General features: G+C 38.4%; 2 protein-coding genes across 4 annotated transcripts; one reads left to right on the top strand and one right to left on the bottom strand.

The window, feature by feature from the left end:
- The first annotated feature begins 32 nt into the window (after window positions 1-32).
- On the top strand, window positions 33-12,369 carry stk36 (serine/threonine kinase 36 (fused homolog, Drosophila)). Of its 3 annotated transcripts, none has more exons than XM_017460507.3 (20): window positions 33-897; window positions 1,079-1,219; window positions 1,666-1,743; window positions 2,613-2,743; window positions 3,099-3,348; window positions 4,702-4,795; window positions 4,892-5,058; window positions 5,952-6,124; window positions 6,329-6,470; window positions 7,415-7,540; window positions 7,745-7,921; window positions 8,722-8,813; window positions 9,072-9,135; window positions 9,254-9,364; window positions 9,470-9,544; window positions 9,652-9,769; window positions 9,869-9,995; window positions 10,093-10,264; window positions 10,370-11,839; window positions 12,204-12,369. In XM_017460507.3, exons 1-20 carry the CDS (start codon window positions 811-813, stop codon window positions 12,342-12,344), a joined length of 3,936 nt encoding a protein of 1,311 aa, XP_017315996.1. In that variant the 5' UTR covers window positions 33-810; the 3' UTR covers window positions 12,345-12,369. The 3 variants fall into 3 exon arrangements, with proteins under 3 accessions (XP_017315996.1, XP_017315995.1, XP_047007783.1); XM_017460506.3 differs by having other exon boundaries at window positions 10,090-10,264; XM_047151827.2 differs by lacking the exons at window positions 33-897; window positions 1,079-1,219; window positions 1,666-1,743; window positions 2,613-2,743; window positions 4,702-4,795 and having other exon boundaries at window positions 3,186-3,348; window positions 10,090-10,264.
- Window positions 12,370-14,429: 2,060 nt separating this feature from the next.
- On the bottom strand, window positions 14,430-20,908 carry atf5a (activating transcription factor 5a). Its single transcript, XM_017460505.3, has 5 exons — window positions 20,789-20,908; window positions 20,317-20,654; window positions 18,415-18,660; window positions 16,840-18,058; window positions 14,430-16,444 (listed from the first exon to the last, which is right to left on the bottom strand). The coding sequence occupies exons 3-5, from the start codon at window positions 18,554-18,556 to the stop codon at window positions 16,258-16,260; spliced, it is 1,548 nt and encodes a 515-aa protein (XP_017315994.1). The 5' UTR covers window positions 18,557-18,660; window positions 20,317-20,654; window positions 20,789-20,908; the 3' UTR covers window positions 14,430-16,257.
- Between the last annotated feature and the right edge of the window lie 609 nt (window positions 20,909-21,517).

The raw sequence follows: 21,517 nt of genomic DNA, 5'->3' as shown, positions 1-21,517 counted from the left end.
AAAGCCCCCTAATGAGAGGGCTAAAATAGTAAACCTTAGCATCGCCTGATCTAAACAGTTTTGTTTTCACGTGTTTGTTTGCAAAATAAGTGAATTAAGTGCTGAACGAGCTTTCGCGAAATAAGGATTCAAAACTTTGTACTACGTTTATTATAACATACGGATAGATTTTTTTATTTGTTTGTTTGAAGGACATTTTCTAACAGGGCTCTTAGCTTATCCGCTATTAAAGTTGCTAGGCGCTTTTTGTGTTTGTACGTGGATGAGTGATACGATAACCGAACTTTCCCAAAGTTTGCTCAGCTTTGTATAATAAATAATTTTGCAGTCTAGAAAACACTTCTCTTACATGCACTCTTACTCTCGGTAGTGTAGAACCGGTTAATGGACAGTTTACAGCTATTTACATTTGTCCGGAAGAAGAGATGTCTCATCACAGCGTGGCTAGCTAACTAATTGTTAACCGGCTAAGCTGGGGGGGGGTTGTTGTGTGTGTGTGTGCGCGCGTGTGTTTTGTTTTGTTTTGTTTTGTTTTGTTTTGTTTTGTTTTGTTTTGTTTTTGGGGGGGGGGTTTCCACCTGAGACTAGCTAACCGCTCGTTAATATCAATTTATTTAAGTTCACTTTCGTCGGAATTGTGCGTAGACTCGGCTATGTTATACAGTAAAATATCCAAATGATGATGTTATTGAAATTCCTTCTTTCCTTGTGAACCTGCCAAAGTAAATTAATTAAGAGTTAACTTCTGAATGATCGAATCTGGTTGATCAGAAGGTGTTGATTGATCTTCTAGAACACTCCAGTCTGTCTATGATGGAGCAGTACCATGTTTTAGAGATGATAGGCGAAGGCTCGTTTGGCCGAGTGTACAAAGGTCGTCGAAAGTTTAGCGGCCAGGTTTGTGCTTACACCTACCACTACACACACACATACATACATACATATATATATATACATACATACATATATATATATATATATATATATATATATATATATATATATATATATATATATAAGCGACACTGGTCTTTTTTTTAAGACAAAATTGGACAGTGATTATTTTTCCCTCCCTCAGGTTGTGGCTTTAAAGTTCATCCCTAAAGTTGGTCGCTCTGAAAAAGAGCTGCGGAGCCTGAAGAGAGAGATTGAGATCATGCGAGGTCTCAAGCATCCAAACATAGTTATGCTTTTGGACAGTTTTGAGACACAGCTGGAGGTAATATGTTAAATGCTCTTTAGGTCGTCGCTGATTGTGCATTTTACATTATACATGTGCTATAGCTTTTTGGCGGAGAATCCAGTGCAACGGCTCAAACGAAAATCGCTGCCAGCGTTTCCAGTTTTCCCATTCAAATCTCTTGGTAAAAGACACTGTTAGGCAAAACGTAATCGTATATTCAGACGTTGCAGCAAAAAAAAAAAAAAAAAAAAAAAATCTCTTTAGCCCCTGGAGGTCATTTGTTTAATTATATTGCAAAAAAAAAAAACTTCTTACTTAATAACAGATCTAATAACATGGTTTCTTGTGCATAGAGAGGCTTCTCAGGCCAGGCTTCACATCTGCCTTTCTGGGAGGCTCAGAAAATAAAATAGGAAACCCATAAAACTGTAATAGCATTTTTAATTTCCACTATAACTAGGTCATTTTTTTCCCCCTGGCAGGTGGTAGTGGTGACCGAGTACGCTGAAGGCGAATTGTTTCAAATCCTGGAGGATGATGGAAGTTTACCTGAGAGCCAGGTACGTAAGGGATACTGTCACATATATTAATCCACATTTCTGATCTCTATTGTGGGGCTTGACTCTTCTACTTTTTTATGTTTTCAATTTATGTATAAAAATCTAAATGGTAATACAGATATTGTACTCCAAAAAAAAACCACATTTGCTCTCAATTTTTTTGCAGTATAAATTCTCACAGATCCCCTCTGAAAATAATCTAACTATTCAAATATTAGGCTCATTTCTTAAATGTGTGCAATAATATTGTTTGTTATTTTTGGAAGCCATAGAGGGTTTTTTTTATTATTTTTATTACTTCTGAACTTTCCACTGATAGAATGCAGTTAAAGGCCAACTTGTTTTGGAGTCACTGAGATTTGGATTAAACACAGTCAATTCAAAGGACCAGTCAAACAAGCTAATAAATATAGAGAACTCAAAAATAAATTATTTGGATAAAAATGGTGAATTCTATCAATGTAAAAGAAGACAAATTACACACCCCATGGCTATGCTGCACAGGCCCTACTTTGAGAACCACTGCATTAAGAGTATACACTATAAATATTGATATTTGACATAAATGATGATGTATCAGGTACATGCTTCAGTCGTTGTCATTTCATTACATCATTTTGTTGCACCCTCTTCAAAAAATTTGCTCTTAACAATTGCTGACATTTTTGAAATTTCTTTTACAATTTTGCAAAACATTTGGATGGAAGCAGCTAATCACTGGCGAAGTTAGTTCCGATATATGTCATACTGATGTCAGAGTTGCAATACAGTACACATGGATGACAGAATGACAGCCAGCTCAACTGAAATAGACACCTGGTTTCTGCGAATAGCCATCTTTCTTACATTCATTGTTTTGCTGTGTGTAGGTGCGCGAGATAGCTTGCCAGCTGGTATCTGCCCTGTATTACTTGCACTCCCATCGTATATTGCACCGCGACATGAAACCACAGAACATCCTTCTGAGCAAAGGGGGTGTGGTGAAGCTCTGTGACTTTGGGTTTGTACTGCACAAGGTGTAGCAACCATACATTTACTATGTAAAATATCAACCATACTATAAATGTCTAGATTCTTTAGACAGTTTAAGAATTTTGTTTTTATGTTGCCAAATATTGTTGTTGTTGTTGTTGTTGTTTTTTGTTTGTTTGTTTTTTTTGTTGTTGTTTGGTTTTTTTGTCGCATTGCTGGTAATTTAATTTTTATTTATTTATTTTAAAGTTCTTTCTAATACTTTTCTCCCCTTAAGAATCAGATGAAAAATAATTCTGGATTTAAAATTAATTTGACTAGATTTCTTACTGGTCGAACACGCCCAAATGTTCAGCACATCTCTCATCTTACCCTACTTCCAGATTTGCTCGGGCCATGAGTGTGTCCACGTTGGTGTTGACCTCCTTTAAGGGGACTCCTCTGTACATGTCTCCGGAGCTGGTGGAAGAGAAACCCTACGACCACACAGCTGACCTCTGGTCTTTGGGCTGCATCCTCTACGAGCTCCACACGGGGGCGCCGCCGTTCTACACCAACTCCATCTTTCAGCTCGCGCAGCTGATCGTCAAGGACCCGGTCAAATGGCCAGAGAATATGAGCCAGGACTGCATGGTACGGAGTTTCACAACAACACAAACATTTTCTCTCGGTGTATTTTATCATTGTTTAAATATGGGTGGGATAAACATATATTTAGACAACACTGTGAATCATTAGTAGAAGTGTCTGGAGCTGCATGATAATCACTACAATGATGATGATGATGATGATGATGATAATTGTGGTCAGTACTGAAATCTACTCAGACAAATAAGGAACAAAATAGTTTTGCTTGTTTGTTTTGTTTGTTTACTTTTTATTGTCCCCCTTAGAGGAAACTAGTTTTGCAGCAAAAGGTAACAGACATAGACAATATATAATATACATCGCACAAATCACAATTCATTTAGGAAATCTACCTATGAAAAGTTCATTAAACCAACAGCCACCGAAACCAAAAAAAAAACCTTAAAACGTTTTGTTCTTCCAACCAGAACTCTAAAATGACACACCGAAGGCAACAATAGAAATTCCTTATATAAAGGATGATCTAAATTTCTTAAAATTGAATGTGCCTTATTCAAAACCTGTCTGTAATATATATCAATAGGCTGGTTTTGACTTACCCCTATAACTTTTCCTGCCACCTTAACAAGACTGTTCAACCTATTCCTATTTGTCAATGTAAGACTGCCAAACCAAGCTATGATACAAAAGGAAAACACTGATTCAATAAAAGACATAAAATAAAGTCATCATCTTTATTGCGCTTTATCATTTTAATAATCTACATTAAATCGGCTTTTCTATATTGGTCCTCGGTTTGAATGAGTTTGAGCGTGTATGAGGTCACTGTGATGGACTGGCTTGACATCCAGGGTGTATTCCTACCTCAAACGCAGGATTAGTCTTCATATACACTGCAATACTGATCAGGATTAAACTGTTAATGTTAAGATGAATGAATGTATGAATGAATAAAAAAGCTTTACTTTTATATGATGCATTTTAAGCCTTGATTGTTTACATGTTGTTGTTGTTGTTGTTGTTGTTGTTGTTGTTGTTTTGTTTTTTTTAAATTAGTGTAAGACTGGGTCATTGTCCTATTAATTTTTTATATTTATTTATTTTTTATTGTTTATATATTATTTTATATATTGTTTATAAAAACCTAACCCTGAATATGAACGCAATTATACTTAAACTGAATATGCAAGCAAATGTAGTTAAGCATCATTTAATGCACTAGAGTCAGTAAAACACAACATGTAATGGCAGTTATGTTCACATAATTTACAACTTCCAAAATCATGGTTTCCATATGTTTGTCATTAGAATTACTGTGCAATTTAAAGCTATTTTAAGTTATTTTGCCATTGAGCTACTAATCTGTGAGATTATTCTCAATCCCTTAATGTTTGACAGAGTTTTCTGAAGGGTCTGTTAAATAAAGACCCTCAGAAGAGGCTGGCCTGGCCTGGCCTGCTTCACCATCCTTTTGTTGTAGATGGAGTCATAGGTGAGAGTATTTCATGGTGCTTTATGGTTTATACGCTTTTAAGACTACTCTCAAAAATTAAGATGAGTAATATATTGCATTGTTGTTTTTGGCCAGTTTTACCAGATGACGGTTCAACGAGCCCCCTGACCATAACACCCAGTCCAGACGTCCAAGCCATGAAGCAGCAGCAGGTGGCAAAAAAATCTGCACCTCGCAGTGGAAAGGGCAAATTCCTGCACAGAGCCAGAGACATGCAAGACAAAAAGCAGAAGAATAGACAGGTGAGTTGATACACCACACGAGTTCACTACAGAGAATACAATGAGCGTAATGCTGTTATGAAATGGAAAAATAAATTATTATTTTAGAGTTTCATAGTTGTGGTTTGTGATCATATGAATCTCCAATTTAGCATGTCCACAGGTCCTTAAAGTCTAAATTTGTTTTTTAATTAAAGGCCCTAAGCCTACTACTGTAAATTATTTTATGCAATTCTTACTTTGGTGTCATGTTATTTATTTATTTTTATAAAATACAATTGAATAATTTTATAAACAAACTCTACTCCTCTCATGCATACTGGATAATACAGAGTCAGTCGCATGATGCAAGTGCTTGTACTAAACTGATGCTAACGTTGGCTACACAGTCGTCAATTTGTGAAAATGACAAATTCAACTAAAATACTCTTAATGGTGTCACTGACTATTCAAAAACTCACTGTACACTATGGCATTAGACCTTTTAACTGTCTTTCACGAAGTGACCTAATGAAGAAAAATTTAATATTTTTCTTGTTTTATGATCCACATAAGCAAGAATTAAGTTTTAAATTTCATTTGACAGGGCATTAAAAGTATTTAAAAGTGTAGGATGCTTGCAAGAATATATAATATATTATTGCATATAATATATGACAGAGTATTTATAGAATATCTGCAAACATTGCCATTTCATTTATTTATTTACATTTAAGAACACACACTGAGGACATGGTCTCTGATAATGGTATCACATTACAGAAATCAAAACAGAAAAAAATCACAAAAATATTCCATATGACCCGGTAAAATATGAGTATCTGTTTCAAGTTCCTCTAAAGTTTATTCTAATAGTATGGATAGTGTTGGATCTAAAGACCTTTAAACAGAAGTGGTGTGTTTTGATTGTCCAGGACCAGGAAAAGAATGGGAAAGCGCTTGTTAACAGCCAGCCTCGCACCAAAACTGCCCCGGCTGGAGAAGCCCCCACCAGCAACCATTCATTGGGCAGCACCTTTACAGTGTGTCGAAATTCAGCTCATCCACCAGCCAATCAGCATCAAGCCAATGACATTGGTGTTGCCAGGTAGTATTTGTGCTCCGAATTTGAATGTAACATGAAAAAAGATGTCTTCAAAAAAATTGCAACTTGCACCAGAAACACTGCAAAGGCATTTTTGATTATAAAAGAAGAATCAAAACATTGAAGAATTATTGAAAGGCTAAAACTGCACAGCGTTAAAATATGCTTCATACACAGAATTGTGGGGTTTTTTTGTGGCGTCCTCAGGGTGAGTTTGGCACCATGTAAGGGCCCCATCAGCAGGGACTATGAGAGAGAGTTTCCTTCAGTGGAGGTGGGACCGAGGCTGATGGTGAGACGTTCCAGACCTGGACATACCAGCTTGACTTCTGTTAGGATGGACAGTGATGTTAGTAATTGTGGAATTTATTACTTTTTCAAAGACTTTACAGAAGAAAAGAAAATAAGGTTTTAAAGAATTTTGAACATCTTAAGTGTAATTTAAATGTTTATCAGTATTTAATTGTTAATCAGTATTGTATTGGATATTATGAATAATGTCAGTGGCTGACCCTGCATTGCAGCCTGATTTGTTTGTTGTCCTTCTAGCCTACATCTTGAAATAAGTAAATGTGAACAACTCATGTATATGTAGACATACCTTAAGGTATCATTTAGTAAATATACACTCACTGGCCACTTTAAAAGGAACACCTGCACACCTGCTCGTTCAGCCAATCAGCCAATCATGTGCCTGCAGTGCATAAAATCGTGCAGATATAGGTCAGAGGGCTTAAGTTAATGTTAATATTAAATATCAGAATAGTGTAACATCAATGACTTTGACCGTTGTAGAGTTGGGCTGGTTTAAGTATTTCAGAAACTGATCTCCTGAGATTTTCACATACAACAGACTGTAGCATTTACACATAATGTTGAGGAAAAACAAAAAACATCCAGTTAGTGTCAATTCTGCAGGCAGAAACACCTTGTTGATGAAAGAGGTCTGACTGGTTTGGTTTGAGCTGATAGTAACTCAAATAACCACTCTTTATAACTGTGCTGAGCAAAAAAGCATCTCAGAACGCACAGCATGCTAAACCTTAAGGCAGATGAGCTACAGCAGCAAAAAACCACATTGGGTTCGACTCCTGTCAGTTCTTGACCTGTTTCACCTCAAACCACCTGTTTGGAAAATTGCATGAATGAGCAAGTGTACAGGTGTTTCTATTAAAATGGCAAGTGAGTGTATATCACCTTGTATATTTATAAGTAGGTTTGATGGATCTGCAATAAACTATAAAACAAAACAACACCTCGCTTACTTAAAATGTCCCTCTGCACTTCACCCAGGAGCAAGATGTTAACAGTGATGATGAGTGGCAGCGGTTGGTTAAAGTGACAGATCACATGTCTGTGTCTATGGATCCCCACATCCATCAGAAACTGAAGAACAAGCTCCTCAGATGCAAGGAGCAGGCAAACTGAAATTACTCTTTGTATTTCAATTAAATGAGAGTCTTCTTGGTTAAGCTTAATTATCATCAAGGGCTTTGCTGTAAATACTGTGCTATAGTTGTAGTTGCCTCAAGCCAAAAGGAATGTGTAGTAATTGGCAAAAGAGAAACCCACACATTGTTAAATGAATTATAGAGTAAATTGAACACCTCTTTCTTTGCACAGCTCCTTAATGGAAAGTTGGAAGAGCCGTCCACTATACTTCAGCTCCTAAAGATTCTCAGTAACATTATCCTGACCGCTGACCCTGCTGAAGCCAGGAGAATTGGCGAGGAGATAGACGTGCTACACAATTTATTTAGTCTGATTGAAGTGATGCTTCGCAGTCCTGAAGTAATGGAGGTAACAGAAAACAATATAGCTGTCTTGTTTATTAAAAAGCACTTAAATCAGATATGTATATAAATACATATATGGACATTTAATTTTTTTGTTTTTGTGAGGCATTTCTTTTGACTTAAGTTTTACTGTAGTTAAATAATGGTATGCCTGCACCTAATCCTAACTTTATTCTTAGAAACTAAAAATTTGGTTCTTTTAGCTTTTCTTAAATAAGAGGTGCAATTTTTTTTTTTGTATTAAAAATGTTCATTATACAGAAAATCATTCCACTCTTACTTCTGCGTTGTCTCATAAAGGTGTTTAAAGAAATAAAATACATGAGGGAAATAAAGTTATGAATTGCAGTATAATGACTGTTATTCATCATCCTTCAGAATAATGGTTTGCATTATAAATCATAGATGAAACATTTAACACAATAAAAGTAAAAAAAAAAAATTTGTAGGACCATTTTAAAAAAAAAAAAAGAAAAACAATCATTTAACTTCGGACATGCAATATTTTTATGTTCTCCTAAAGAATTGGTAAATAAGTAAACCTATCAACATTTTTTTTTTTTTCGAATCAGACTTTAGAACAATTATTGTTCATCCAGGATTTGGATTTTATTTATAGTTTTCTTGGCACTAATGATGTTAATAAATGTAAATCTACTCATGATTGGTTTACCACTTTCTACAAAAAGGGGCTGATGTAATTAAGTCACTGGTTAACACTGATAAATATTGTTATGATTGCTATAATAATAATATTACTATTGAATAATGAGACTAATTCCTCATAATTTGGTCTGACTGCAGAAGCCGTGGAGCGAGAGGGTGCTAGGAGAGCTGACGGCTGTGCTTTTGCCGATTTGGGAGAATCAGCCTGACTGGCAAATGAAGGAGAATAGGTCTGATTTTACCTACCCTCACTAATTACTTTCCTCTTCTGCTTCGATAACTTAAGTGATTATCAGTACAATAAATATAATTTTAAGATTATTTTTTTAATCATGCATTGATGTACAGGAATAATGTCAAAAATAAATTGCTATTAAAAAAACACTACTAAAATTTTTACAGAGCCATTTTTATGTGCACAGATGGCTACGAGTAATTAGATTAACTTGATTATTTGTTATCTTATAAATAATTACTTCTCTCTCTAGAGCTGAGGATTTGTGCCAGCTGTTGATATCATTATTTCTAAATTCAGACCTAAACGCTCTGGCCGTAAGTCCCTGTCTTCTGCAACATTTTCACCGTTTTTCATTACTGATACCGATATCTGATTAATAATTAACCAACAGTATTATGGATCGGTGCATTTCTGGGTTTTTATCTCATCTAGCCACAAGCAGCTGCAGTCCTGAGTCTGTTTGTTCACTACGGTGTGTGTGTTAACATCCACATGGACAGACTTACGGCGCTTCTGGAGGATGTATTATCAGGACCAGAAGAGGTACAGACATGAATTTCTGCCATAATGTTAAAGGTCATGCTTATTTATGCTGTGATATTTGTATAAATCCTGGGAGTCATGATGTGTTTGTTTTCTCCTTCTTAGCCTCATTACCCTTTACCTCCTGGCTGGGGCATGTGCGACAGCATCCTGGCATTAATTCTTTATTTTCTCTCTCAGGTAATTTCATCCAGAATATTTTGTGAGATTTCATCATGTAATTATTATAATAGTAAACATTTTTGAAATTCTACATTATAATAAACAGATTTTCCCCTCGATTGCAGAGTGAAAGCAGTGTTCTGTATGATTTTCTGAACTCAGAGGTTTGGTGTCACTTATGGACAAAAGTTGGCACTATTCTAGAAAGCACAGCATCCAAACCAGATTTTCTTTCAGTTGACGGTAAAATGTAAAAACATTTATTTAAGAATAGAAGAATGATCAGTACTATTTACCATGAACTGCATTTTAATTCAAGTCAGTTATTTTTGCTTGTCCTAGGTCTCTCTGTCCTTTTATCTATTGCTCTGTTTGCTTTCTCCAATGAGCCTTATGACTGCCTTTGCCTGTTTTATGATGATGACAAAAAACTTCTTCGCACCCTCATTCGTCTACTGTCTACCGATAGGTCAGTTAACCTCCAGACTTTTTACTTCTCCTGGTAGGATGAACTTAATTTTAGGCATGTTAATTGTGACCCGCCTCCATGCTCTCATTCTTAGCAGCTCAGCACCACTTAAAAGGGGTCCCCTGTGGGGTGGCTCTGATATGAATAGTCTAGCCGTGATGAGCTGCCAGTTACTGTGCTTTCCGTTTGCTGTGGAGCTGCCCCAGGAGAAAATGGCGGCAATTCTCCACTCGTATCAAAGCCTGAATCTAGTGGAAGGCTTAGTTCAGGCAAGTAAATATACCATTTTATAGCAAGGGTTTGTAAGGTGTATATATGATATATGGGTTGAATATAATTCCTTTAAATGTTTCTACTTGTATGTGTTTTTCCAGGTGATTCAAGTCCAATCCCCTGCTCTTTTAGAGCTTCCGCTTTTTCTGTTGCTCCGTCTTTGTCTGTCCTCCCCTAAGTATGCTGTTCCAAGCTTCATAACAGCAGCCCAGGACTTTGGGTTTCTTCCCCAGAGTGCACCATCAGACCAAACCCTAGATAACCTTAATCCGTCTGGGAGTGCAGCAGAACAGCCAAGACTTATTGGCACCCTACATAAAAACCAGTTAGAAATGGGCAGAATTGATGGGAATCACCCTCACAGAATCACAGACATAATAAGAGGGAATATAAGTAAAAGTAGGGACACGAGGGATCCTTCTAACATGCACTCCCAGCTATCCAAAAACAAGCCTGGGAAGATGAAGGAAAGAGGCTTTCATTCAAGGCTCAAGCAAGATCTAAAAATTCTCAGCACTGAACACCTTCATGATGGTATAGAGCAACACAGTGATCTTGTGGAGGAGCTTCTAGACAGCCTGGAGTTTCACAAAGGCTTCTCAGACCATCTCAGACATCTCACAGCACGGCAGAAGAGCACCATGAGCTGGTTTATTGACAGTTTAGAGCAGCCTAAGCACTCCATAGGTCACACTAGTGTAATTAAGGGTTGTCTTAAAGTATCAGAGGTCAAAGGTCAGCCTCCTCAACCTGAATTTAGGACAGCAAGTTCTCTCTTGTCCATGCTGCTGCAAACCGAATCCCTGTTTGGGTGTGCAGTGCAGCTTCTGACTCTGCTCTGTCAGATTTGCACACCTGGCTCGGCCCTCTTTGCCGTGCCTGTGGACCCGGTCGTGCTCCGTGCTGCCCTACGCCACCATGATGACGGGGTCCGAGCAGCTGGCTGCAACCTCTTGACTTGCCTAGAGCCAGATTTGGGACAGACCTCTCCCAGATCAAATGGAGGACCAAACTGGACCATTGAACCAGTGGTGTTCAAAGACTTGCTAAGCCGCTTGTCTGATTCTGCGCCTTCCGTACGCAGGAGTGCCTGTAAAGCTGTGGTGAAGTGGCTAGGCATGATGAGAAAGACTGAAGTCACATCAAAGGGAGACCAACATTTACAGGAAGGGACTGAGTGTAGGAGGAGAACCATCAGTGCTCCAGCAGTAACAGACAGAGGAAGAATGAGGGTTAGGGTTGAGGGTGTCAGACAACAGATAAAGGCCAACTCTGGCTTGCCTTTAAGTTCTATAGGTACTTATATAGAGGGGGAAGAGTGGCTCAAAGTCGCCTTGGGAGCAGCATCTACTGCGGTTTCTCTCCTCTCAGATTCTGATGCCGTCATTCGACAACAAGGCTGCATCATCCTAGGGAGCATGGCTGCCATTACAGGAGGTGAAAGTGCGCTGATGAGCGCGGATGCTCCCCATCAACTCCTGCGCCTTGCCCGCGCCGACTCCCATCATGCAGTGCGGCGGCAAGCCTTGTCCACCCTGTGTGCGTTTAGTCAACAGGACGCACTGCAGCAGGTGAGAGGTTGGGGGGGGTGGGGGGGGGGGGTGTTTCATGCTTGTATTGCATAATTATTGCCCAAAAAAAGTAATGATAATGTAATACATTTGTATGTTTCAGCCTTATTATGTGGCAAATATCCAGTACCATAATTTAATGGGCAGAAGGAATAAAATGCACAACACTATTGCGCTATGATCAGTGCAGCCCCATAACAATTACACTTACCCCCAGTACACTTTAACGAAACGAACAGTGTGCAGACACATTTGAGAAACATTGCATCATTTTGACAATTGTGCTGAGGGACTTGGAGAACAACAAGTGAAAACTCCTTACCAGCATGTCTTACTCTCGTATTCTAACTGCTTTCTCCACAAGGCTCTGAAGTCCATTGAAGCTGAGCTTAAACTCCACCATATATCCCAGATTTCTTCATATCAGAGCAGTTACAGATGGATGGGTCAAGCAGAGATGAAGCATAATGTAGACTCAACACAGGGTAAAAAAAAGTGCGATTAATAAATAATAATTGTTTAATTATTAACGTGTCATTAAGTTTTCTCTGGCACTGAGAATGCCAGGGCCGATGCCATTCTCAGTTACCTTAACGTCAGTTATTGTTCCTGTACATTTTTTTTTGTTTGTTTGTTTATCTGTTTTAAAGGGGAGGAGGGTGGAGCTGGTCTTGGACATAGATTAAGCCTGTAATGTAAACAATCCCAATGGCAATGTGATTTAGATTGAGACTAACCTTAAGCTGTGTGTGCAGAGCCTACTTGTAAAATACAAATGATCAGTATTGTACAATTCTGTAGAATGCTAATTATGATTAGTGAACACTAAACAATTTGTCCAAACAGATGTCAGGATACACTCTAATTTTCGTTTGTATTTTTATGACATTGCAATAATTTTTATAGACGTTTTGTAAATTGCATTTAAAAATAAATTCAGTTTAGATATTGAACAGGAACAGCAGAAGATATATTTTTGGTGTGTATGTGTATGTACGTGTGTGTAATATTTTATATATAAATTTATTTTATATATATATATATATATATATATATATATATATATATATATATATATATATATATATATAATTTTTCTTTATTGGTTTGTTAATTTTTTCCCAAAAGGGCAAAAAGTATGCATTCTCGCTTATGATAGAAATAATTAATTTACTAACAGGTGTCTAAGTTCTTAATGCTCTTTCTTAATTTCTCATATTAGCTGCTACTAGCCTATATAATTACGAGTGTGTAAAAGTTATAATTGTTAAATATTTTATTGAGTTTAAAATAATTTCATAAGTTATAAAATGTCGGTATGGTATTGTGTGTGTGTGTGTGTGTGTGTGTGTGTGTGTGTGTGTGTGTGTGTGTGTGTGTGTGTGTGTGTGTGTGTGTGTGTTTGGTAAAGATTGTAGTCTTTTTAGCCGTATTTACTAAAAAGAGACAAGTGCCGCTTTCTGGTGTTTTGCTTTAGAAACTGAGCTGATTTGTTTACTCTGTTGTTTCTGGACAAGTGATTAAATAATACTAATTAATCTTGCAAAAAAAAAAAAAAAAAAAAGTAAAATAAAGCTGATTCAAATTTGAAATGCCGGTCGGTGTAGGTTAATTTTAGTCATTTGGTTTCTGCCGGTCACAAGCAGATGTTTAGTGTAATTTTGCCACTACATCGATTTCTAAAAACTACTATAAAATGTGAGGTTTGTCAAATATTAATTTTATTTATTTTATTTATTTATTTATTTTTAAAGGGGGAATTATATACACTCGGGAACGTGGTCATATTAATTAACGCTGCATCCGCTTTGGAGCTCACCATTCACTTTTATTCACCTCAGTGTTTTTATTTATTTATTTTTTTACCCTACAAGTCGTTTATAGGTTGATATTAAAAGGAAAATATGGGTTATTTCCACACTGCCTATTTTAAGAGCGGAGGGAGGAACATTTTTGCCGGTGTGCTATTTCAGTTCCGCGCGCGTGTGTGTGTGTGTGTGTGTGTGTGTGTGTGTGTGTGTGTGTGGAGAGAGAGAAACCCGATGAAGCGGTTAGAAGATGAAGGCTGCCGGTGCAGTACTGTCAGTAAAAAGCATGTCCACATTCTGTTGGATAAACAGCAAGCCTCTCGTTCTCTGTACTGGCGTAGAGCTTAATTAGTATTTAGATTGATCAAAAACCTGGAAACTAACGGTCTGACAAGAGTTTATAAATATTTTCGTTTGTATGTGCCTGTGGGTTTAAAAGCTGCTTCACAAATTAGACGCAAAAATATTTAAATAGACCTGCCTGGCAATCGGAAGTATTTAGTATCCTCTTGCCAAATTTCCGCTTTAATCACTGGTTCATCTGACAATTATTTAAACATAAGAGACTTAAAAAAAATTGTATGAATCCGTGTTCTTGGTTTGTTTGTTTTTTTTTGTTTTTTTTGTATTTTACTATATAATCTTTAGTTCAGCAGTATGAGGTTTTAGACATAGCGCTTGTCTGTAATCCCCCTCCACCCAAAAAAACAAACAAACAATAAACAACCAAACACCGAGTTTCCCAATCTGTTTGTGAAGTGATCAGCTTCGAGATGCGTTACTGCTTACACAAATCACTTTATTGGAATCAAAGGAATGACAAGAAAACACAAAGCAATCAACCTGGGGGAAAAAAAGACGCATCGAAATGTCTGGTCTTGGTCTTTCAGCTGGTGTGAACGTGTGTAAAACAACGTGGCTCAGCCGCGTAGCTCATGAGTTCCAACATTTATCAGCTTCACAAGATGACACACCACAGTCTGCTCATTTCTCAGAAACATGATTGTATACCGCCAAGAGGAAAGCAGATTTAAATTCGATAAGGCGCTTAGCTCTCTCAATATCTGTGCTAGGCTACGTATTCAGAAGGCTTAAGAAAATAAAGGTATTGCTAGTTTTTAAGGTACACATGAAGCTTCAATTAAACGTTTTATGTGTAAACCAAAAATATTAAGAAACAACAACAAAAAAAAACCTAATTGCGTCTGGATGATTTATACCATATGTGCGCACATCAAATAAAAAATATCACCAGACTGCTTAGCTGGATACATAAATTTGATAGTGTATATAGACTGTAAAAATAAAAAAACCCTAAATTCATGTTCATTGTATGCAACTGTATTTGCAATTAATATTAGATTACATTAATTAAAATTGAAAGTTGAATAAATATTGCTAGGAAGGACAGAAATTTGAGCTAAAGCTAAATAAAAGTTTTAAAGCCATCTCAAGCATTCTAGTGGAAATATAAAAAAGCTGTTGAGCTATAAAGATTTTTTTTTTGTGCTACCCACTAGGACACCATTTTTGAAATTAGATCAAACAAGCCTTATAAAATCACAAACCCTGATTGTTTTCGCAATTACAGCAGAGACATTGGGCCAAACAGTAGTTTGTGAACTCAAAAATGCCACTCGTTCTATGAAATGACTAAGCAAAGAGGATATATAACAGGTCTTTAGCAAGAGAGATATGCTGTAATGTTTAACATCCCGTTCAAACCAAAAGAAAGAACAAAGGCATTGAATAAGCCATGAAATCTTAGGCATGCAAGACTAAAACATTATGAACTCGACACACGTAACATTAGGCAGTGCTATTATCTTCAGCATCAAGTTACAAACTGACATACTTCCTTGACTTTGGACATAGATAGCATACCTGAGCTGCAGGACCAACCTATACTGGGGATGTAATGGAAAAAAAAAAAAATTCAGGCTTGTTATTCCTGAGGGAATATTCATTTTCAAAAGAGCAATTCCCCTGAAAGTCAATTGGTTTGGAAAAACATTGCTTACTGATATTAGTGCTTATTCATTTTTGATGGAAGAATTATGCTATTGCCAAGTGCTACAAACCTTGAAACTAATGTATAAATAATTTTAACAAAAAAAAAAATTAAAATTCTCTGCATTCTAAAAAATTAAAATTGGTGCAGGTCATGATAAGTTATAGCATTGTGTAGACTAAAAATAATGTGCTTTATTTGTTTGTGTGTTCAGTCTTAACATCAATTCTGAAAAGGACATGAAAACAGGACCCGTTTTATCTATTCTTGGTAAAAAGCAGGCCCACACAAAAGCCAACTGTCATTTAACCCATGACAGAATCACAGTGCATATTTATTTGACTTTGAGTTGGAATTGAAAAAAGTGGAAGTTTGTGCTGCAGCTGTTGATGGACTTGTCAGTTTGTAACGAAAAGTAAATTATTGGTTAACATAACGTGCAAGAGTACACCCTCCCGCCCCTATCCAAAAACAAGAGGAAAAAAAAAAAAAAAGACATTCGATCAGAAATCATTCCAACTTAAATTCCAATCCATATCTAGAGCACTATCAATTCTACTTGCAGGACAATCATCAATTGTCAGGCTACCAAGTTCAGCTCAGGCGCTGGCCTCTTGTTTTAGGCGTTGACTGCGGGCCTTGTACACCTCGATCAGAAGGTCTTTCACGTACTGGATCTCGCGCTCCACCGATTCGGCCTTGTCCCGAAGTTCTCGGTTTCTTCCTTCCAGACCATGAAGCTGCTCCTCCAATGAGTCCAGCTCTGCTCTCTTCCTCTGCCGATACCTGTTGAAGAAAGTCAAACGATAAAAATATTGGCATCACTGAAGATTTGTGCTCTGTTTATCTATTTGTAGTCTCAGAAAGGGTGTGGCTGGTGTTTTATTTTGAAGTTTTAGAAATTTAGCTACAAAATGTGTGTTCTACATCTGCACGACCGGCTATCCTAAAGCTTTTTGGCCTGTGGAGTTAACGATGTGCATGAATTGGATAAAGAAGTCGACTTTTTTTTACGACTTTACTACACGCTTTAGACTTTACGATAACCATACAATAATCTGAACAAGTAGAATTTTAAAAACCAAGGTAATAAATCTAGACCTACCAGACATACCTGGTCATTAATCTAGCACACAGTCCTATGATTTTATGGTACCGCTTGCTAGTGGGAAAAGCTATACCTGTGAGCTGCGGTCTTGTTCTGATCTCTCTTCTTCTGTTTACGTTCTCCTTGATTATTTTCCATTAGGGAGACATCCAGATCTGGTTTTGAAATGCAGGGCTCTTCCTTCAGTGCACAGACGCCTCTGGGGCAATGAGCACCCATTTCGTGTCCGTGTCTGTCTCCACTCAAGCAGTCAGTGCCTTGACCTTCCAGAAAGCTGCACTGATAGTCACCATGTTGACGATGCATCTCAACACCTTCTGCTTTTATTGGATCATTGATGGACCCTAGGAAGTTGTGGTAGGCCTCATCATGTGGTCTTCCTTGAAGATAGCACCCTTCGTTGGATTCGGTCTTCCAGGGTATGTTGGCCTTGACCACATCACCAATGGATGTTTTGCCTTCGCTCATCATCTCCATCTCTCCACTTCCATCCATTCCATTCATGTTGACTTCTCTGACACCATACATCATCATCTCTTCTTTTTTGTGTGGAACTTGAATGGGCCCGCCAAAGCCATAGTTGCTGCTAACAACTTTGCTTATACCGATAGCTTCATCTGAGTAGCGGCAGTTCTTTTCGTCTTTGGGTAAAATGGCGCATCTTCGGATCTCCACTGCACTACCCAAGCAGTACCCTTTGCCTACCACCCGTTCATCCTCCACACAACTGTAGCTTCCATTATGCGCAACAGCTGAGTTACCTGAGGTATTTCCTTTGGAACTCCAGATGCCATTTTCATAGCCTTCACTCACCTTCACCCCATCAGAAACTCTCTTGCGGCTACAAACGTTGGCATTGGGACGGCTGCAACCATAAGGGGTGTGTCTAGGCATCTTTGATCGGCCAATGGGACCCCCACAAAAGCTCAGCAGGTCTAGTTCCCCAGTTGCTAGGGTAACAAGTAGGGGGCTAGATTCTGATTGGCTAGAAGCAGAATATGATGCATAGGGCAACTGGTAGTATGATGGGGGGCCCACTGGTGGTGGCCCTTTGTCGCATTTGCCAAGTTTCGAGACTTTCTCTGGGAGCGGGTCAGACAGGAAGTAATCCTCCAGCTGAGCAAGCTCTTCCTGCAGCAGAGAAGTCATGACCTCCAAATCAGAGGGCACCTGGATGTCATGCTGGAGGGGCGAAGGGGGAAGGGATGCATTGGGGGAGGGAGAGGAATGAGGGGTTGGGAGGTATGAGGAGAAATCCACTTCTTCCGTCATCCAGTCACTGAGACCATCACCTATTGGGAAAGTGAAAATAATCAAAACCTGTAAATCTAATGCATTATTTACAAAAAATTTGAATTATGAGTAATTTACAAGAAAAAAAAAATACAACAGCATGTGCGCTATATAATGTTTCTTATTTCAGGATTTTGTTAAAAATGATACCGCATGATCGATATAGTTCATAAATGCAAAGCATGAAAAGCGATAGCATTATTTTATCTCAAAACAGTTCAAATGCACACCACAAACATTATAAAACAGACACACATTGGTAGTTTTACTCACTGTTCAAGGAGGAGAAAATGTGCTGCAGTGCGGTGCCCACCTGAAACTGGGAAAATAAAAAACTGTACTCACTGCAACTCACCAATTAAGTGCTGACTCTCCTCTAGCCCCTCCCCTCTGCGCCTCTCCAATTGGCTGTGGTTAGCCTGTGGGTGAGAGAGAGCGAGGGGGTCGGCCGGGCATCCAAGTAGAGCCTTCCATATGGGCGCTGACATTGCCATCATTCTGTCCGATGATTCTACAATTCAACTGTCCGAGCTTGTGATGCACGTAAGTGTCGTTAGTGAGTTGAGCCACAGAAAACAGGGCTGGGTATGCATTATGAAACCTAAAAAAAAAAATGAGGGAAGATGGATCAGGGAAGACTATCGAAGAACTTCGCATAATTTCCGATGACTAGGATATAATTTCTTTTGTGTAATAAACTTGCAGAAAATTATGAAGAGAAATCCCCTGTTTGAAAGGGCTTTCCTCCTTTGACCATCACAGTGCCGTCGATATACATACAGCGTTTGATGACGCCAGTAAACAATGTTTGCATCTTGGAGAAATGCATCCATCACAATTACACTAGACGTTGATGAGGTAAATGACCCATTTCATTTCAGCATCACTCAGGAAACATCTGTGATTGTCAGGGGACCAATTTAGGCTACCGCTAGACCTGTTCCATCCATCTCAGTCTCCTGTGCCCACTTAATAGTCTCAGCTGAGATCCCAGTGAACCAAGTAGATGCTCAATCTGTGCCAAATAAACCCATCGCTCTCTCTATCTAACAGAGACACACACACAGCTACTTAAAATGACTACTGTAACTTAACTGTTAATGATAATCACCAATTAAATAGCAGTTTCTAGTGTAATACAAACAGCAAGAATCAGATACAGACACAAGAGCCTGGAATTAATGGAAATACTAATGAACATAATCATAAGCTCTATTAACATGGCATGAAAACACTCTCCAACACACTCTATAACACGTGTGTTTACACTCTAATCCAGGACCCAAAATCACAAGCTTGCTCTCTATAAACTTCACAACAGCAGTCATGCAAAAGCACAGGATCATTAGAAATCAGAGCCAAGAGGAAATCTCTCAGTCGTACAAAACATGCACAACTCACTGAATTCTAGGACCAGAAACTCGACGGGCACGTGGGATGTAGGCAATGACGTAATGCAAGGTGTCATTTGTTCTTAATGTTCTAAACTCCTTCTCCCTTTGTTTTCAAGGTAGTCTGCCTCAAGCAGCAGAAAAAATACTCTTTGTTATACATCTAGCTGGACACTTAAGTGAAACAGGGTCACTTAAAACGAAGTTAACAGAAAGTTTACTTTCGGGTTGAAAAAATGACATGCATTGTCAACATTTAAGTTTATTCTTAGGATGAATTGCATGCAGTGTCAAAATTCAACCAAGCTGTTGATAACTGTTGCTGTTTCAGGGATAATAAGCTGTCAATTTTGGCACAGAATATATAGTAGCACCCTAAAATTCCTCTGTTGTCTGTTAAATTATGATTCTAGGTAGAAACCATTTAGAAAGCTGGAACTGTTAAACTGTCCAAAGTACACTTAATCCTTTTCTAGTGAGTATATACACAACATACAGCAAACAAACTACAGCAACCTAGAGCAAAGTGCTGTAATGGCTTTGTCCTATTTACATACTAGCTCAAGTTAAACTGTATCAATAGTGATGATAAGTAACAAGATGTTATTTGTTACATACAGATACAAAAATCTGTCATACAAAGTTACTGAAGAGCGCCATTATTTACTGGCAACAGTTGAATGAACTGGCAAAGTAACTAAAGTAGCCAAAACTTTCTCCTTATTGTACCTAAAACTCGCAATGTAACATGTGGACCTAAATAAGAAACAACAAAGCAGCTGCACTGTGCGGTCCTTGTACCGTTAACAGCAACTGGAAAACATCCTAAAATAAACTCCGCAAAGTAACAAGCAAGTTTCACTTACTCCATTATGTTTTTGAGTTTGGGGTGCGTTGCTACAGCAAAGCACGGCGCTTGGAGAGGAGTCGATGCGGTTGCTGAATTAAAAAGCCATGTCTCCTTCGGAGTGGCCAGGACAGAAGTGGAGCTGCTCTCGCTTTGTTGTGATGGAGTTGATGACTGAGAATAAGCTTAATTGAGTGAAAGCATCATCATCAGGTCATCCACACCTAGCAACCGGCTGCGTCATGCGCTCATGTGCCGGTCCTGTAGATCCCTCCGCCCCGACTGCACAGCCCTCGCAGACTTGCCGCCATAGCAAACAACGCCTACATCACATGAGCTTAAATATCCAGACATGCCCTATAAATGTAAAAAAAAAAAAAAAAAACACAAACAGTCTTATATGTGCTCTAGTACACGGTCAAACATCGTAGTATGTTCAGGCGGTGCATAATATCTAGGTATACGTGCAGAATCTGTTATGTAGTTCTTACATGGATTTTCAACCAGACAGAAACTAGACGTTATCACGATGTATGGATTCAACGGGACTATTTAATTTGCTACGTCGAGGAAGAACACTTTTTGCTACCCAGGAGATACAAGGCTATTGTTGCAGCTTAGTTGCATCAGCGCCGCAAGCCGCGCGCAGATTGGCTCGGGCGGCTAAAACCGCCGCGCTGCCATTGGCTGGAATCCTGCTCTGCGCTTATCTGAGTGGCTGGCTCGAGTGGGACGTTTCATCCAACTGGTTTTTTACCTCAGCGCTCTCCGTGCACATGTTCCACGTAAACATCCCGAGAGTAAACCAGCGCAGAAGTTTTACACTCCTATGTCTCAACTTTTTCAGAGCATGAGAATAGCTCGGTTTTATTGTTTCTCTTTGATTTCATCTGTCCTGCAGTTTATTTTCATTCTTAGGGCACTGTTCTTATAGCAGTGCTCCTGTTGTAATGAAGTGTAATGAAGACATGATTTTTAGGTCATTAGTGGGGGTTGTGTGTATTTGCATAGGTTACAAATTAACCACCGCATGTCGTTTATCTTTGCTCGATGACAAGAAGGAACATGTTTTATAGGTCGTTTAATAAATAAAGGTACTTCCAGCCTACCGGGGTGGGGGAATCCGTGCCAATTAAGTTTTTTTTTGTTGTTGTTTTAAGATGCTATGGTGCTGTCTGGTGCTCTGTTTAGGTGGACATTCAGCATCATCTGTTTGCCTG

The sequence above is a fragment of the Ictalurus punctatus genome, chromosome 28 (assembly GCF_001660625.3).
Source record: "Ictalurus punctatus breed USDA103 chromosome 28, Coco_2.0, whole genome shotgun sequence".
In the NCBI taxonomy this organism is placed as follows: domain Eukaryota; kingdom Metazoa; phylum Chordata; class Actinopteri; order Siluriformes; family Ictaluridae; genus Ictalurus; species Ictalurus punctatus.
The sequence above is the reverse complement of the archived record's forward strand: the minus strand, read 5'-3'. Positions and strand labels throughout refer to the sequence as shown.

What these genes read in the sequence shown, in the direction of transcription:
- stk36 (XM_017460506.3), top strand. Translation starts at nt 811, where the DNA reads ATGATGGAGCAGTACCATGTTTTAGAGATGATAGGCGAAGGCTCGTTT. An exon ending in GAAGTTTACCTGAGAGCCAG is followed by an intron (nt 1,744 to 2,612) that starts GTACGTAAGGGA and finishes TGCTGTGTGTAG; the next exon opens with GTGCGCGAGATAGCTTGCCA. An exon ending in TTCTTTATTTTCTCTCTCAG is followed by an intron (nt 9,545 to 9,651) that starts GTAATTTCATCC and finishes CCTCGATTGCAG; the next exon opens with AGTGAAAGCAGTGTTCTGTA.
- atf5a (XM_017460505.3), bottom strand. Translation starts at nt 18,556, where the DNA reads ATGATGGCAATGTCAGCGCCCATATGGAAGGCTCTACTTGGATGCCCG. An exon ending in GGAGAGTCAGCACTTAATTG is followed by an intron (nt 18,059 to 18,414) that starts GTGAGTTGCAGT and finishes CTTTCCCAATAG; the next exon opens with GTGATGGTCTCAGTGACTGG. An exon ending in AACAAGACCGCAGCTCACAG is followed by an intron (nt 16,445 to 16,839) that starts GTATAGCTTTTC and finishes TTTCTTCAACAG; the next exon opens with GTATCGGCAGAGGAAGAGAG.